The 17,375-nt window shown below is 34.2% G+C and overlaps 2 protein-coding genes across 3 annotated transcripts in view; one reads left to right on the top strand and one right to left on the bottom strand.

Moving 5' to 3' along the window:
• Positions 1-3,180: 3,180 nt before the first annotated feature.
• LOC111059189 (mitochondrial tRNA-specific 2-thiouridylase 1) lies at positions 3,181-4,572 on the bottom strand. Its single transcript, XM_022346810.2, has one exon. The coding sequence runs from the start codon at positions 4,407-4,409 to the stop codon at positions 3,243-3,245; it is 1,167 nt and encodes a 388-aa protein (XP_022202502.2). The 5' UTR covers positions 4,410-4,572; the 3' UTR covers positions 3,181-3,242.
• Positions 4,573-4,826: 254 nt separating this feature from the next.
• Positions 4,827-17,375, top strand: part of LOC111058438 (mediator of RNA polymerase II transcription subunit 17) — a 32,162-nt gene continuing 19,613 nt past the window's right edge. For both annotated transcript variants that reach the window (XM_039429852.1, XM_039429853.1), the window contains exons 1-5: positions 4,827-5,166; positions 6,570-6,749; positions 7,954-8,089; positions 13,377-13,557; positions 16,708-16,905. In XM_039429852.1, the coding sequence (XP_039285786.1) occupies positions 5,078-5,166; positions 6,570-6,749; positions 7,954-8,089; positions 13,377-13,557; positions 16,708-16,905 (784 nt within the window). In that variant the 5' untranslated portion in view covers positions 4,827-5,077. The remainder of the gene's footprint in view (positions 5,167-6,569; positions 6,750-7,953; positions 8,090-13,376; positions 13,558-16,707; positions 16,906-17,375) is intronic.

Below are 17,375 nucleotides of genomic sequence, written 5' to 3'. Positions count from 1 at the left end.
TAGTTTTTATCCTTTTTTCTTGTTTTAATTCCAGTTGTTTTCACTTGTCTAGCATAACCACAGCAACAGGCGTATTATCCTTGAGGATATCCTTGGTTCATGGATTAGTCCTTAATTTTAGGGTAGGAGTGGGAGGATGTCGAGGATTGGTTTGTTGGAGTAGAATGGGAAAAAAGGAATAAAAAGATGGGAAATGACGACGTATTATGCTTCTTGCTTGTCTTCTTATATCCGTCTCAGAGAATGAAGTGTAATGAGAGGGTTCGGCGAGCCTTTGATCATATTCTGGGAGGATTACTGTTCTGAATTTAAATCATATGTCTCTACTTGAATCATTGTTCTGAATTTAAAAAAAAGTCTCGTCTTGAGAGAATTATTGTTCTGAATTTAAATCATATGTCTCTTCTTGAGAGAATTATTGTTCTGAATTTAAATCATGTCTCTTATTGATAGGACTATTGAACTGAATTCAAGATGAGAATAATTTTTGGGTAATAACAGCTTTTTCTGAATAATATAGCCTATTTGTTTTACTTACTGTTTAGAAGTGATGTAGTAGTTCCATATTGATTGAAACGGCTTGAAATTAGCACACTCATCACTTAGGAGAACTCTTAACATTTCACGAGAACCAATCAGTGAAGCCTTCTCTCTAAAATAGACTTCTCTGATTGGTTCTCATGGCATTTAATCAAGATTGAAATTCAAATATCTTTTGTGCAACCGGGCCTTATAGTATTTTTCAGATTGAAGAAATGTATCTATTCTAAATGTATCTATTGTATTACAATCCTTGGATTGAAGTAGGTACTACATCATGTTCAGCAGTGTCAAAATCAAAAAAATAAAGTTTATTTAAGTAAGTTCCAACTTTCATAAGAATGTTCATTTATTTGCTAATTTATCATCATTTTGAATTTGTGTCAAATCAACCATGACTAACACATTTCTGCAAAAATTCACATTTTAATGTCAATTCGAAGCAGCTCTTAGGGCTGTTTGCACAGTAACAGTTTAAACTAAATTTCATTTAAACTGGATTAAATCCATATCAAGTATCGTTTGTTATAATGTGTTTCCTTTTGAGTTTTAGCCAACAGCTGATTATATTCAGTTCAAGCTTTGACTGTGCAAACGAACTTTAGTGGATCAGTTCAAAAATTCTGACCTGGATTTATTCTAAAAAATCTGGTGTGGCTTACTCACACAACTTTCCTTGTCGTTATGAAAATGTATCACCTGACGCTAGTGTTCACGCGCATCACAAGTCTACTATTCAAAGATCTGAGCCAGCTGGTGACAGGACAATAACGCTGGAGACACACGAGGTCTGCCATCTCTTCATAGTGAATGACTTAATAGAATCAACAGTTTTCAATAAATTTAAATAATAACATTTTCTCGAATTTCGAGTTTATTTTCAATTTTAGGTGAAAATGTTACTGAACATTAATTGTAGAGAGTTTTATGTTGAATCTTTTCAACTTTGATTTTTTTGTTTAAATTATATCTGAAGCCTGATAATTGGGAATCTAAAATCAAACTTTGCATATATTGGGTGGAGCTCCTGGAATTTTTACAGATATGGGACTTGTGGCAGTTGATAGAGCTTATCAATGACCATTCTAGGTATGAATTTAATAGAAATCGTTGGAGCCGTTTTTTAGGAAATTGCGAAAAACCCTGTTTTTGAGAACATTTTAGCCACCATCTTGAATTGCTTGATCGAAGTTGTTCGTGTCAGATCCTTATATTGTAAGGACCTGAAGTTCCAAATCTCAAGTTATTCCGTTAATTGAGAGATGAAATATAGTGTACACCTACGCACATACCTCAAACCCACTGATTCTAACTTGTGTCACTCACCGATCTCATCGTTCACTCACTGGTCAGTGGCTCATACACACACAGACCAATTTTTTGGACTCAGGGGACCTTGAAACATATAGAAATTTAAAAATTGGGGTACCTTAATTTTTTTCGGAAAGCAATACTTTCCTTACCTATGGTAATAGGGCAAGGAAAGTAAAATAAATTTAATACCTGGACTATTGAACTGAATTCAAGATGAGAATAATTTTTGGGTAATAACAGCTTTTTCTGAATAATATAGCCTATTTGTTTTACTTACTGTTTAGAAGTGATGTAGTAGTTCCATATTGATTGAAACGGCTTGAAATTAGCACACTCATCACTTAGGAGAACTCTTAACATTTCACGAGAACCAATCAGTGAAGCCTTCTCTCTAAAATAGACTTCTCTGATTGGTTCTCATGGCCCTCAATCATGATTGAAATTTGACAATCTTTTATGCAGCCGGTTATGTGTTATGAACATGAGTGCATAAAATTGGAAAATTATTTTTCTACCATTTATGCAGTTTCATTCAAAATATAATTCTCAGTAATGGGTTTATCTATACAAGTATTTTCGAGTAGATGTCAGGAGATGTGAGTAACAAACATGTTACTCCATTTATTTATAAAATAAAATCATAATACCCTTTTTTGAGAAGTTTTTAATATAAAATGAAAGATTAAAAAACACAAATTAGAACTATAATGCTATTTTATGAATAAAAAGTAAGTAGCCCTACATACATTTTAAAATGATATGTTACTCCAAGTTCTTAATGTATTGATCATCCAATATGTATTTGAAAGCTTCAAGTTGATTGCACAACATACAGTATGAGAAAGTCAATTGAATTAAAAAAATCTCCATACAGAAAGTGCAAATAATTTGCAGTTTTATATCAAATGGACATTAATTTTAAGCATGGAAATTAATAGTCCCTTATCTTCCTTGATATAATTTTTTATCGGTTCGATGAATTTTCTCTTATGTAGCCTAAATATTTTCTCTCCAACTAATATTTATTCATCTTTTCAAGGCTACTGAAATTATTGAACCACAATACGAATATGACCCTTTATTTTATCACAACACAACTAGTTTCAACTCTCCAATAGTCATCATCACTTAGAAATGGTCTTGAAGAGTTGAAACCAGTTTCTTTATAAAATAAAGGGTACTTGATAATATTCATTGTGAATGACGAATTATTTCAATCTTTATATTGTACAACACACCTAAAACGTATGCTGCATGTTCTGAACAATCAAATATGGTAGATTTCGTTTAGATGTATGATTAGAATGAGGAAAATAATTGAAAAAATTTAATTGTAATACTTGATTATTTATTTACAATTAAAACATAGGTACAGGACGATTAGCATTTCATTCTATTATTCTACTTTGAAGAATGTAGTTGTTGGGCCCAAAATCTGATATAACAACGCCCCCTAAACATCTATCTCCCAAGTAAAATGCGGCACATTGTCCAGGAGCTATGGAAGACACTTCATCTACAACGTTAACTATCATTTTTGTATCTGCCCGCATAACTGTACATTTCCTCAGTGGATGCCGATGTTGGAATCTGAATTCACACTCCAAAACACCATTGCCAGGTCGTTCTAGTTGTTTTGGTGCATCTGAGATCCAATGCGCAAGTCCTGTTATGAAATAATTGCTAAACATTGCTTTGTGATCTCTACCCATTGCAACATACACATCTTGAGAGTCTGTCAGTTTTTGCACAACATAGTAAGGCTTTGGAGTACCCGGTAGATTACACCGTTGTCCTATGGTATAGTTATGACGTCCATTATGTTTCCCCAACACTTTACCACTTTCAATATCAATGAAACTTCCTGAACTTGGGTGAATGTATTCGGATATAAAAGTTTTAAAGGAACGGGACCCCACAAAACATATCCCCATACTTTCTTTCCTACTAGCTAGTCTTTTCAATGAGTTCTTAACAGCTATGTCTTTGACTTGTTGCTTTGTATAATTTCCTAAAGGAAAAATTGTTCTTTTCAGAGCGTTCTGAGCTATATTACACAGGAAAAATGTTTGATCTTTTCGTTGATCCTTTGCTTTTAGTAAATGAACAGTCCTATCATCATCACTAGATTGATTCATCAAGTCTCTAGAGCTATTAGCATAGTGTCCTGTGGCAATATAGTCACAATCTAATACGTTTCGTGCATAATCATAGAATTTACCAAACTTGATATGCTTATTACAGAGAATATCAGGATTGGGTGTAAAACCATTACAGTATTGTTGTACAATTTCACTGAAAACTGAGTTCCAGTACTCTTTCACGTAGTTCACAGCCCTAAATTGAATTCCTAGCTTGTTGCATACCCACTTTGCATCCTCTTCATCAATGTCGGATTTACAATATCCTTGTTCTTCTAGTTGATCCCAATTTTTCATAAACACGCCAATCACTTCAAACCCTTTTTCCTTCAGCAGCAAAGCTGAGACAGCACTATCGACACCGCCTGAGATTCCTAATGCAACTTTTCGAGAACATTTTTTCAACAAATGCATTTTATGTTCATGACAGTTACCATTTAGTACATTAATTCAATTTATGAACAAGAAAATACGTTTTTATTAAATATTCTTATGAGAAAAATTATTGAAATATCAAAAATGAACGTATAAGAAATGAGAGTAGTTAAACTGGGGGCAAGTAAGTGAGGTTATGTTGTTTATTTACAGTTCACAGCTGGTGTCCCAGTGCCTTTACGATCTACATTCTTATTATAGTTGGTTGTGAAGGTTCTTCTCTTTCTATCAAAGAATAAAATATTCTTGAAAAATAAAACGTACAAAATTTTCAAGTTCAACACTTCACTTGGCAATTTCATTTTATGATTCAAAAGTTCATACACTAAGAAAATGTTTAGTTTTTAACTGGTACATCTACTCTGCCTAGGCAGTTGGCAGCAGTGAGATGATTTTTGATGTGTTGATGTTGATGGACGCCGTGTCTTTTCATTTCTTGTGTTATTTTTATAGTAAAAGTTAATAGTTTTAAATAAATAATGTATATTTACAATAGCATATGCAATTAAGCATTATAATTTCGTTCTAACTTTATGATTATATACTCGTGGATAGAATGTGCTTAGAAAATATGCCGATTACAAGATAAATTGTGTACAACTTGAGGATTGATTTGTTCTAGATTTACAGACTACAATTTATATAAAATGGCTTATTCAGTAAATATATCTGTGGAAGCACCCATTGAAAATCAAATTCAAGAAATTAGCTATGATGGACAGGAAATATATCAATCGTAAGTAATCTGAACGAGGATCCCTATACAAACGATAAAGAACTAGGTTATGGTTGTAGTGTTGACAGACTTTGTTTGACATTTAAAAAAATAAATCTCTTCAATTTTAACATATTCATGATTCGAATCAATCAAAAACTCATAATATGTTAAGTGGTGGCTGTTTAAGACTTTCTATATAATTTACTTACAGAAGTTTTGTTTGCAGCCAGACCTAACCTGAAAGTTAAAATCCATTTGAACTACGTCAAACAAGAATACAAGAGCAACGGGTCATAATTATTATTGATAATATAAATTAAGTTAATTAACATTGATTCATAAATAGGGACAGTTTCAAATCTAGTGTCCCTATTATTGATATTGAAAATGTTTTGTTTTTTTTAAATAATACCAATATATTGACATTTGAAAGCAAAAACCTACCCTTTTATCTTTAAAAGATTCAAATAGAGCCTTTCTGGTTCTGCACATATGTGTGATTTTATCAGCAAAAAGATTTATTTTGATGTATCGATAATAGGAACGCCAGATACGAAACTGTGCTTTAGAAATAAGCACTTGATTTTAATTGGAAAGTATCTACTATTATTTTGTTCTGTTCACAGTTCGGCCATGCAGAGAGCAATCTGCAATCAGAATTCATTAGAAGGCTGTAAATATAGACAATCTAAGATAACTTACACATATAGATAGCTAAATGATTGCAGATATTTCTTTGTGGCCAGATCTGTACTTACTTACTTACTTCTCTCCTCAGTCATGACCAGATAACTGGATTGACTGTGTCAGAAAGTGGACCTGACTTGGTCCTTGTCGTAGTGTAGTGAACGTAACGTGACTTTGAATTCTGTCACAATTGGAAAACTTATTTAGTTGTAAAGAGGGAATTCTCAAATTGAATAATATTTTCAAGTAACCTGGCTTGCTCAGGTCTGTTGTCAGTTTTCAGATTACACCTGATAAATTTTAGAGTCTCTGACAAAGCTGTTACTAGGCAGCCGGGACCGATAACTAACGTGTCTATCCGAAACACGGTAGTTACCCTGATATGTATCTTTCCGGGCCGGGATTTGAACCCCGGCTTCTGAATTATAAAGCTTCTGATCCACTCGACTACGGCCACTTCAAGTTGAATAAAATACATTTAATGAAAATAAAAATAGAAATATGAACCCTTTCTAAAATTGTTTAATCACAACATGTTTCGGATACATGATGCCATTATCAAGGAATTCTCTTGATAGTGATTCACTTAATAATGGCATCATATAGCCGAAAGTAAACAATTTTAAAAAGGGTACTTAGATTTCTATTTTTATTTATATTCAAGAGTAGCCATAGAGAAAAAAAGACAAATTTAATCTAGTTTCAGCCAAATTTAATATTTTTCTCTGTTACAGCCCTTTGTCGATGTCGGAGAACCTTGCCAAACTTGCTCAGAAGATCGACTTTAACAAATCTGTGTGTGATGACAAGAAAGAGGTCGAAGCCGACAAGAGTGACGATGAGGCAGCCTCAAAAGATTCATCTTCGTTTCAATCATCTCTATGGCCTTGGGACTCTGTCAGGAATAAATTGAGGTTTGTTTCGTTTACAAATTAAACATTATAATCTAAAACTCATCAAATTCATCATTATCTAAAACTTCTAAATCAACTGTTATATTTGTTAGTTTTGTTAAATTTAAACATTAAAAAATGTAAGTTTAATTTGAGGTTGATATTATGCCTAAACTTTAAATTATCTCACAGATAGCCTAATTCATCAAGATTATATTCAATCATATTTTTAATGTATTTTTACCAATTTTCCCACTATGAATCATTAATACCGTAGTGGCCTTATCAGGAACTCTGGCGTCTTAATGCCTAGAATATAGCTATGTAGGAGACTCAGGCCCGGTTGCACAAAAGCCGGTTACTTTTTAACCGTGATTAATTTCACAAGAACTAATCAGAGAAGGGGTTTTTGAAAAGATGGCTTTTCCGATTGCTTGTCTTGGAACTAATCACAGGTAAAATTCAACCGGTTTTTGTGCAACCGGCACTTACTTTCCTTTCAAACTTCAATTTTCATTTATAAGTTTGCCCTCTTACAATATCTAATTATTTTAGTAAACCTTTTTTTAGTTTGAAATAAATCTACGTATCTAGTCGAATTCAAACAGCCTGGAAGCTCATAAGAAGCCACTAATCTACAAAGCAACCTACTTAAATATTTTGAAAAATTGAATTGAATTTAATTATTTTTCATCAATCCATGACCAGCTTACGTGGTATAGATTTCGTTTCAGAAAATTTGAAGCCCCTCAAGTGCACACTGATTACACTTAATCAAGATGGCATGTCAAATAGGTGGACAAAACTTGTGATCTCCTCACTCAATCAGTAGAGTGGGAGATTGAGCAGTTCATCTCGCAGTACTTTCCTGAATGATTTTTCTTCTAATTCACGAAAACACAGTAGAAGTCTGTTGAGTATATTCAGTGTGCGAATGGGTTAGCTGCTGTGTGATTTGGTTATGGTGGTTCTGGCCGCCACACCACACAATTAAAAAAGGAACATACCTGTCAAATTTCATGAAAATCTATTACCGCGTTTCGCCGTAAATGCGCAACATATAAACATTTAAACATTAAGAGAAATGCCAAACCGTCGACTTGAATCTTAGACCTCACTTCGCTTGGTCAATTAGCTTAATATAATTTGATGATAATGAAAAGTCAGTATATTAATCTTGTTAATGGAAGGAAAATATAATTAAATGTAAACTGAATTTTCACAGGAGTGCATTGACTGAGGTGTGTGTGTTGGCTGATGTTCTACAAATTGCTAAGGAGAAGAGATACATGGTCCTGGACCCTGTTCCACAAGAACCCCCCGAGACGAAGCCTATCACACAGGTTTATGCTAGGAAAAAGGTAAGACTCCATTTTCTCCATTATCTGTACCAACTATACATATGGTGTCCCACTAAAGTTGTAACAGCCGTAGACCATAGCACAGAATACATACAGAATGGAAAGTATCAATCCAACCAATGCATTTTACAAGACGCCAAGACTTGAGTGCATCAAGACCCACGTCACGTGACTGCGCCATCTTCTTAGAAATTAAAACTACCGCTACTATAGTGAGGTTCACGTTATAATGGCAGTGTTTGATTAGCAATTGTATTGCTATCCTTGTCTATCATTCAACAAAGCGGATAGCGCTATCTCATTCTCGCTTTGCTCTGTTGCCAGATCGTCTTTTAACAATGTAGCATTAATAATTAATTGAAAAATTTTTCATCTTAATTATGAAATTATTGAAAATATAATTTCTTGCTTAATAAAATATAATTGATTATTTTAAACGAGAATGAACTGTTAATATTACATCAATAAACCTGTATCAGCTACCGTCTATACAAGGCATTGACAAGACGTATCGGCAACGTTTTTATCCTATCTTTCTCCACTGCCATTATAACATGTACCTCACTATACTAGTAGTTCTGTGAACAGTAGATTTCACGCGGTATTCTCATTCACAAGTACCTGATTGAAACTATAGACCTTATGGAAATACAGCAATAGACTGGCTTCTCCACACATCTATGTAATCACTTGTCAGCTGATTTATGATGAATTATTCTATGGTCTGATTTCTACTCCAATATTGGCGTATGAAGGAGGATCCTTTTTCCTTTTATATTATCCTTGAAATGCCAAAATTTCCAAAAACCTTGTATATACGTCGACGCGCAATTAAAAAAGGAACATACCTGTCAAATTTCATGAAAATCTATTACCGCGTTTTGCGGTAAATGCGCAACATATAAAAATTTAAACATTAAGAGAAATGCCAAACCGTCGACTTGAATCTTAGACCTCACTTCGCTCGGTCAATTACAATGCTAGACTTTCTTTCAATATGACGGATTTTGGCGTCAGGATACTAGCCGACTTTCCACTCTGTATGTATTCTGTGACCATAGATTCTACATGAAATTCGCAACAAAAAATGTCCAGTTAAATATTCTTATATCGAAGTATAACTTATACTTCGAAGTATAACTTTTAAGAGTATATTCTAATTTCAACTTATTGGACTGATGGTTACTTGTATTGATTGATGCTCAAGATTCAAGGCAAATAAATGATGAGATATTGATATTTATTTATTCGATCATGTACACTAGTGAGCTCCTGGGTTGGGAACTCGCTCATGAACTGTTGTATTGTAATCTTTGAAACCCGAAACTTTTAATTGAAAAGAGTTGGTAAAAATTATGGAAACAGATAGGCCTAAGTATTTCTTTTACAAGAGTAATTTTCGGAGCACCTCCAGTCTAGTGGCGTAACTTGTTGTGCGGCTGAGTATGTCGCATGTATGTTTTTGTAAGTGCGCCATATTCCTCCTGATATACAGCAGTGTTCGGCAGTGATCCCTCAAGTTGGAAAATGTCACTATCCTCAGGGCCTTCTTCTGCAGTAGCTGCACATCGTAAACAGCTGGTGCGTGCGTGACCCCACAGGAGTAAGCCATGTATAAGTTGCGTACAGATATACGCGCCGCGAACATGAGCAATTCACTTTTAATCAGCTGACTATATCTTTATTTTTACAGAAAAGGTAAGATACAGATATAAAAGCTTGACATCTGCTGATTAAAAGTGAATTGCTCATGTTCGCGGCGCGTATATCTGTACGCACCTATAGCCACCTCTAATACAAGGCCCCGGCCAACGATATTGCAACGTCGCAGCGTAGGCCTAGAATCTAATACATGATTTGTGAAAAAGATCAGCTGGTATTTTTTTAAATCTTTTTCACAACGATATTGCAACGTCGCAGCGTAGGCCTAGAATCTAATGCATGATTTGTGAAAAAGATCAGCTGGTATTTTTTTTTAAATCTTTTCACCAATCATGTATTAGATTCTAGGCCTACACTGCGACGTTGCAATATTGCAATATCGTAGGCCGGGGCCTTGTATTAGAGGTGGCTATGCATATATGCTATGGCTGTGAAACAGTGAATGATAGGCCATGTTTTGATCCACCACATATCTCAGTTTTCTGAGCTACAACAGTCTGGACAGACTCCACAACACTCGAGACAACGTCACGTTAAACTGTCGGTCCCTGTGTGTTTCAATAATTTCAGTGGCTCTAAAAAGTGAGAATTATTCACTAGCAGGTAAATCGTGCTCCGCAAGGGAATAACTAAAAACTTGACAAACTGAAAAATAGATCTATTGAAATCTTGAAGAATTTAAAATAGGCCTATAACTATCCACGGTAATTTAAGAATCTATATGCAAAATTTCAAGATTCAAGATTCTTTATTGCCAGAACAACTTTACATTGTATAAGCACGTCAAAATAATAAACAGTAATATATAACACTTGTGAAAAAAGAGAAACAGATATAAGCATATAAAATAAGCATATAATAGACATCATTTAATATATGAAAATATTCAAAACATTCTAAACATGCTACTACAATAAACATTTTGTCTTAGTCTTAGAAACAAACTACAATTCATATTAATAATTGAAAAGTTATAAAAGATATTTATTTAGTTTAGTCTTACCAAAAGTTAAATGGTACATGTAGCATCATGAGCATTTATTATATTGAAGACTGAAGATACTCATCCACCGAATAGTACACTCTCTCTGTCAATTTATTTTTCACATTTTTTTCCAATTCATAGATCGACAGCTCTCTAATTTCTAAGGAAAGATTTTTATAAATTTCTGCTTGTAGAAAAATATGGCTATCTCCTGTCTTGGAGAGTCTTATTTGAGGCAGTGATAGATCATTGCCACGTCGGGTGGAGTAAGATTGATTGGCTCCCAGACGCGGAAAAGATTCTATATTCATTTTAACATATAAAAAGAGACGAATAAAGAGAGAAGGAAACGTAAGAATTTTCAAATTTCGGAAACTTTCTTTACAAGACTATCTGTTTTTCAAGTTATTCAATACTCTCACTGCCTTTTTTTGTCAAATAAAAACTTTTGTTGTATGACAAGAGTTGCCCCAGAGACGAATTCCATAGGAGATGAGGGATATGAACAGTCCATAATACACAAGTAACAAAGATTCAGCATTCAAAGATAACTTGAGTCTCCTAAGGAGAAAAACAACTCTGGAGAGTCTCCTGCACAAACTCACGACATGAGGCTTCCAACCCATTCTTCTCTCTAATATAAATCCCAACAGTTTGACATTATTATTGACAATAGTGTCCTCGGGGGGGACCCCTAAGGGTCAGTTAGGTAAGTTAATCAGTCCTGTAGTTTAGACGTGATGATGCGTCATTCGTGAATTTCCTATCCCAACGTGTATAAGCCAATTCTTCCCTTTATTATATTAAAAACTAGCAGGTAACCCGTGCTTTGCAAGGTTCTAATTAAAATCATTAACTATTGAAATCTTGAAGAATTGAAAAATATGCCAAAAACTATCCACGGTTAATTATTAAGAATATGTATGCGAAATTTCAAGTTGATCAGTTGAGTAGTTGAGACGTGATGATGCGTCATTCGTGAATTTCCTATCTCGTACGTGTATAAGCCGACTCCTTCCTTTATTATCTATTTAGATACAAAGAACGAATTATTTAAATAATTGAGGAAGGACCAACAGGCACAGCCCAAAACTGTTCCTTCCCCGAATTTTGATTAATATAATAGATTAGAATAGAATATGATTCATTGTAAACCCTTCTGAGGTCATCAGAAGCATTACCTTGGTCACACTATATAATAAATTTTCATACATACATTATACAAAAATTGAAAAAACTATTCTAAAAACAATAAAATATCAAGATCCACTTATGGAAATGTCCAAATTGAGAAAAAAGTGATATAGAATATATTAAAATATATAATATCCTGGTCCTGGGACACAGAAAAAAAAACAGAAAGAAAAAAGACAAACAAAAAAGTAGCAGTAGTTGATAACATAATGGGCTTAACATGTTAAGCATTTCACAAAGTCCTAGCACGGAGTAGAGAACACTAATGGTTTCCTTATTCCGTGGTCCTAGCCAGTTCATAGAACTCCTGAAAAGTTTATATAGGGTTACTAATTAGGAATAGTTTTAGCCTCCGCTTGAAAATTTGATTTTGTAAACATCTAAGGGCCGGTTTCCGAGCTCGGGATTTAGCTAAGTCCTAGACTTTAAACAGCTGGAGTCATAAAATTGGTTTTCTAAAACGAGGCATAGTCGCAGCTTTTATAGTAGTCGTAGTTTTTATTTTCTCATTTCTATAATTGGAAACGTTTTTCCTTGACGAAATTAGACATTCCTAAATAATTCAAAATAGCTGAAACTTTACACTATTTTCTCTTTATTTTATTTTGTGTTCAATTTTCTTGTTTTTCGAAATTTAATTCAAACGTGACTATGACAATGACTGCGACTACGCCCCGTTTTGGAAAACCAATTTTCTGACTCCAGCTGTTTAAAGTCTAGGACTTAGCTAAATCCCGAGCTCGGAAACCGACCCTAAATTATTCTGAGAGCAAATTGAAAAGCTTCTCCCCAATAAATAGAAATGTTTTTGTGTGCTAGCATACTCATAGCGGTTGGTGATCAAGTTGTTCCTTTCTAGTTTGATGTTCATGTGATACTCATTACTCAACAAAATTATTAACTACTAGACAACACTGAACTCACTAGGAGGTTGAAGAGATCAAAGCCCTTCGAGTTGGTGTAGTGCTAGTGGAGTGATTAAAGTATTTTGAATAAAAGTGTAGTGAAATAATTTAAAGTAGTGAAATTATAGATTGGAACTGTAGGCTTCACTGGAAGACTTTAGCAATAAAAATTAATTTAGGATAAGAAATAACAGAACAAAATTAATGGTTAGTCCTAGTGACTAGTTTTAATAGAAATAACAAAAAAAAATTATTCAAGTTTTCCTTCTCGTAGGTCAGACATTGAAATACAAAAATAGAGGGTAATGTCAATATTTCTAACTCTCTAAAGCTCTCTTTACATTTAGCGCGTTTTGGCAGACCACAAATAAGTCTTATTGCCTTCCTTTGGATACGGAATAGTTTAGTGCTATATGCCTTTGATCCCCACAGTACAGCACTATAAGACAGGTGGGACTAGTAATATACTAGTCCAAAAACGTAGGTTATGTTTTCATTCACTTGTGAATTTTATTATATTATAGATTGTCTTTCATTTTAGGCTCTAGTCGGCGCGGCGGCTGTTCTGTTGAACGGCGCAGAACGACTGCGCACATGTCAGAACGAGGCGGCTCGTAATAGATCCGTTCCCGATTTCCATATTGAACTGTTGCGGCTCAGAAAGAACTGGAGACTCAAGAAAGTGTCCAATACTATCATTGGTGATCTCAGTTATAGGACAGGTAACAACATTAATTTCATAAAATAGTGTGTTTGTAGTTTTTGTAATGTAATATAGATCAAATCAAATCAGTTTATCGCCATTTGAACAAAAACAGTATAGACATTTTGATCAGAGAAATATGGTTTTTTATGTGATATATTTCTTCTATGTTTGTTTTTAAAGCATCTAAATTTAAAAATCTACTTTGTAGAAAAAATTAAGGAATGAAAATTTTGTGAAGTGAACAACTATAAGACAGGGTAACCGTCCACTGGAACCGTATTCAACCGATCCGTTCGACCGTTGGATTGGATGAATCTGCTGGCCGTTAATTCGGCCGAATATGGTCGTCCATTGGAACCGTTTACGTCAGTCTAGTTCAGTAGTTGGCTGAACTATTGAATATTGAATTAACTACTATCATAGCCACCAAAATGTTCCATAAACAATGATTATATTGAGATTTTGAAAATTGAATAAACAAATATCCAATAAATTAGTTATTCATCACAATACATTCAGATCCTATTTGTTCAGCAATCTTTGTCCACAGATTCCTTTCAACATCACGACGATGATATCTTTTGTCTCGCATATCTCACAATGGAACATGCTCTTGAACCAAACTTATCAACTTTTCATTGTACATATAATTACAACTTTATAAAACAGAACAACTTCAAAAAACAAAAACAAACAAGTTGAACACTTTGTTGTCTCAGCTTGACTAGTTAGTTCGGCCGGATAGAGCCGGAAAATCCCATTCAATTCGGATCGAAAAATTGATCGGCCGGAGACGGCCGTATGAACCTGTTGCAATAGACGAGCATCTATTCTTTTCTTTGTTGGGGGATCGTTCGGACGAGTTCGGTAGTTTTCGGCCGATGCTAGTTCGGACGAAAAAGGTTCTAGTGGACGGCCCACCTTAACCTATTTCGGGCTATATGTGTAAACTTATCTAAATTTGGGAGAGGAATAGCACAAGTTTTACATTATTTTTTCTCTCCCTATCATTTTTGATTATGTACTTATGAATCAATAAAGAATAAGAGAAGAATAGGAAAAACCTAGATTTGAAACCAATAACAAGTAAAATAAATAATAAAACTCAAATAATAATACAAAACAATAAAAAATCTTAAAATTGAAATGTGCTATTATTAGGTTTATTGGAATATTTCTCCTTTTAATAATTATTTTACTATGGCAGTTTCCCCAGCAAGGATCAATTAAATAAAGTCAGTTGTATCTTCTCCTTCAGATGAAATCAAATAATAAAAGTTTTATTTGTAATATAATATAAATCATTCATCATTGAATGTATTCCATGATTCATAGTGTTCAATTATCCTCTCCTACTAATAATGTAATATTAGATGAAAGATTCACCTATAGTCAACCGCAAGAAAATAATAGTCTGATGGAAATTGGAACCGATGAGTGCAACGTTGCCAAATAAGAGTTGTTCAACGTTGTCCACAGCTGATTATAAAAGTGAATTAATTAATTTTTTCAAGTACACCTAACGAATTGTCAACGTTTATGAGTGGGGTAGTGTGTGGAGGTATAACTCAGGTGGAGTTAGGATAACTCAGAAGTTCCAATTTCCATAAATCTACCAATTTACTAAAGAATGTACTACACAGCTCTGATAGCAAAGAATGGACTGTATGATATTAAAATATTCAAGTACTAAGATTTGATACTGAGTTGATTTTGACTGATTCAAGAGTTGTAAATAAATAAAGAAAATATGTATAAATAACAGAGACCAGTTATTTCCTCTGACATCCGTACTTAGCCTTTTTGGAAATTATTTATAAGGTGCAAGGTGCAGAATCAGGATGGATAGAACTTGGATCACAGACGGGTTACTGTAATTCCTCAGGCTTTCGCTACTTCCATAGAAAGGATATCTTCCTTCCATCCAAAACTCTGACAATATGGTACTATTTCAATACTACAAATTACAGACGCTGATTTTTCTAATTTTCCACACATTTCTCCATCAGACAATTTTCGTGCGGTTGACTATGGTAGAGTATGTTTGGCTGCCTTGTCGGTTAGTGCAAACCAGATTGTGGAAGATATAACGCATGCATTCAAATGAAATTATCATTGATATTGATACTATAGTGAGGTCCACGTTATAATGGCAGTGAAGAAAGATAGCAGAACAACGTTGCGATCCTCTGTCTTGTCAATGCCTTCTGTAGACGGTAGCTTCCGGTGGGCGCGTAGCAGCACTCCGTGCTGCCAAGTAATTATTCTTGTATTAATTAGAATGGCATTCATTTTACAAAGTTGGGAATTTCAGTATCTACAGTTGGCAACATTGGTAATACAATCCACATGCTAGATGCTGTTTACATTGATTGTTTCAGTCGTGAGTTGAAGACAAACACATAGACACGTCCTACAGGCAGCACTCTGTGTTCCTAATTTTCAAATATTTATATATGCTATTTTCTAAGAGACTATCCCATTTCTTTCAAGTTTCATTATCAATTATTATAAGTGCCTTGTATAATGTTTTTTGATATTTGAGAATAGCTGAAATAAAATTATTCTTTCAATGTGGTCAGTTTCTGTATTCAATTCAGTGAGTAACAATTTCCAGTATATTATTATTAAAAAATAGTATAACATGTTCAAGATATGACTACAATCATCCAAATTGATTATAAAATTACTTTTTATGATATAAACATCCTTTTTCTTCTAGCCTGAGCTGTATGAGGCTTATAAAGTAGGATATTTCAGAGGCAGCACTCAGTGCTGCTATGCGCCCACTCATGTAAGTTTCAATGACGGTTAACTGTTCATTCTAGTTAAAAATAATCAATTTTATTGTGTACGTCAAGAAATTATATTTTTTAATAATTTCATAATGAATTTTCATAATCAAGATGAAATATTTTGTTAATTAATCATTAATTCGACATTGTTCAGACAGAGCAAACAGAGCAACAGAGCAAAGCGAGAAAGAGATAGCGTTATCCGCTTTGTTGAATGATAGACAAGAATAGCAATACCATAGCTGATTAAGCACTGCCATTATAACGTGGACCTCACTATAGTCCCATTCCTACTTCACAGCTCTGCATTTTTGTACCTATTTTTCGTGTACATTTTCATGAATTTTAAACAATTTTTATTGATTTTGCAGCGGGCTCCAAATACGCGCAGACAGGCATGTTCGAGGTGAGCAAGGCGGAGGAGGAGGAGCCCTCCAGTCCCCCCGCATCTCCCTGCCCCACCTCGCCCCCCCAGCCGCCTCCGCCCCCCAGGCCCGCCTCCGCGCTCCGCGTCACCGTGCCCAGCGAGTTGCAGGGTGTCGCCTATATACAGGTCATCTGCAAGAAAGGTTAGTCACAACTCTTCCATCTACTAACTCTAATTAAAATTTATTTATAATAATTATAAAACGAAAATCCCAATTAAAGGCTGTAAATCACCTCGAAGACTTCTGCTACTGCAAATATTGACAACAGGTAAACAGCTAGATGAAATTCGATGAGCGCTACTATTTAAAAATTATCAACTATAATTAATTTATTTATTCATTTACATAAAGTGCCCAACGAAAGGCGTAACAGCCGAAAACCATAGATTCTTCATGAAATTTGCAACAAAAAATGTTCAGTAATTTTTTTTTATATCGATCTGTTTTCGAAGTATATAAATGTTTCAATATTTTTGAAAAGCATCAATAACTAGGAAACTGTCAGTCAAAATCTTATTCTAAGTATATGGTTGAAAAGACGAAGAAATTTCCAATAAGATTCGTATAATTTTTACATGTGTTTCACGTTTTTGAACTTTTTATGAGAGTTA

This window comes from Nilaparvata lugens, chromosome 5 (genome assembly GCF_014356525.2).
Source record: "Nilaparvata lugens isolate BPH chromosome 5, ASM1435652v1, whole genome shotgun sequence".
In the NCBI taxonomy this organism is placed as follows: domain Eukaryota; kingdom Metazoa; phylum Arthropoda; class Insecta; order Hemiptera; family Delphacidae; genus Nilaparvata; species Nilaparvata lugens.
Note: the sequence above shows the minus strand (reverse complement) of the source record. Positions and strands in the feature narration are given on the sequence as shown.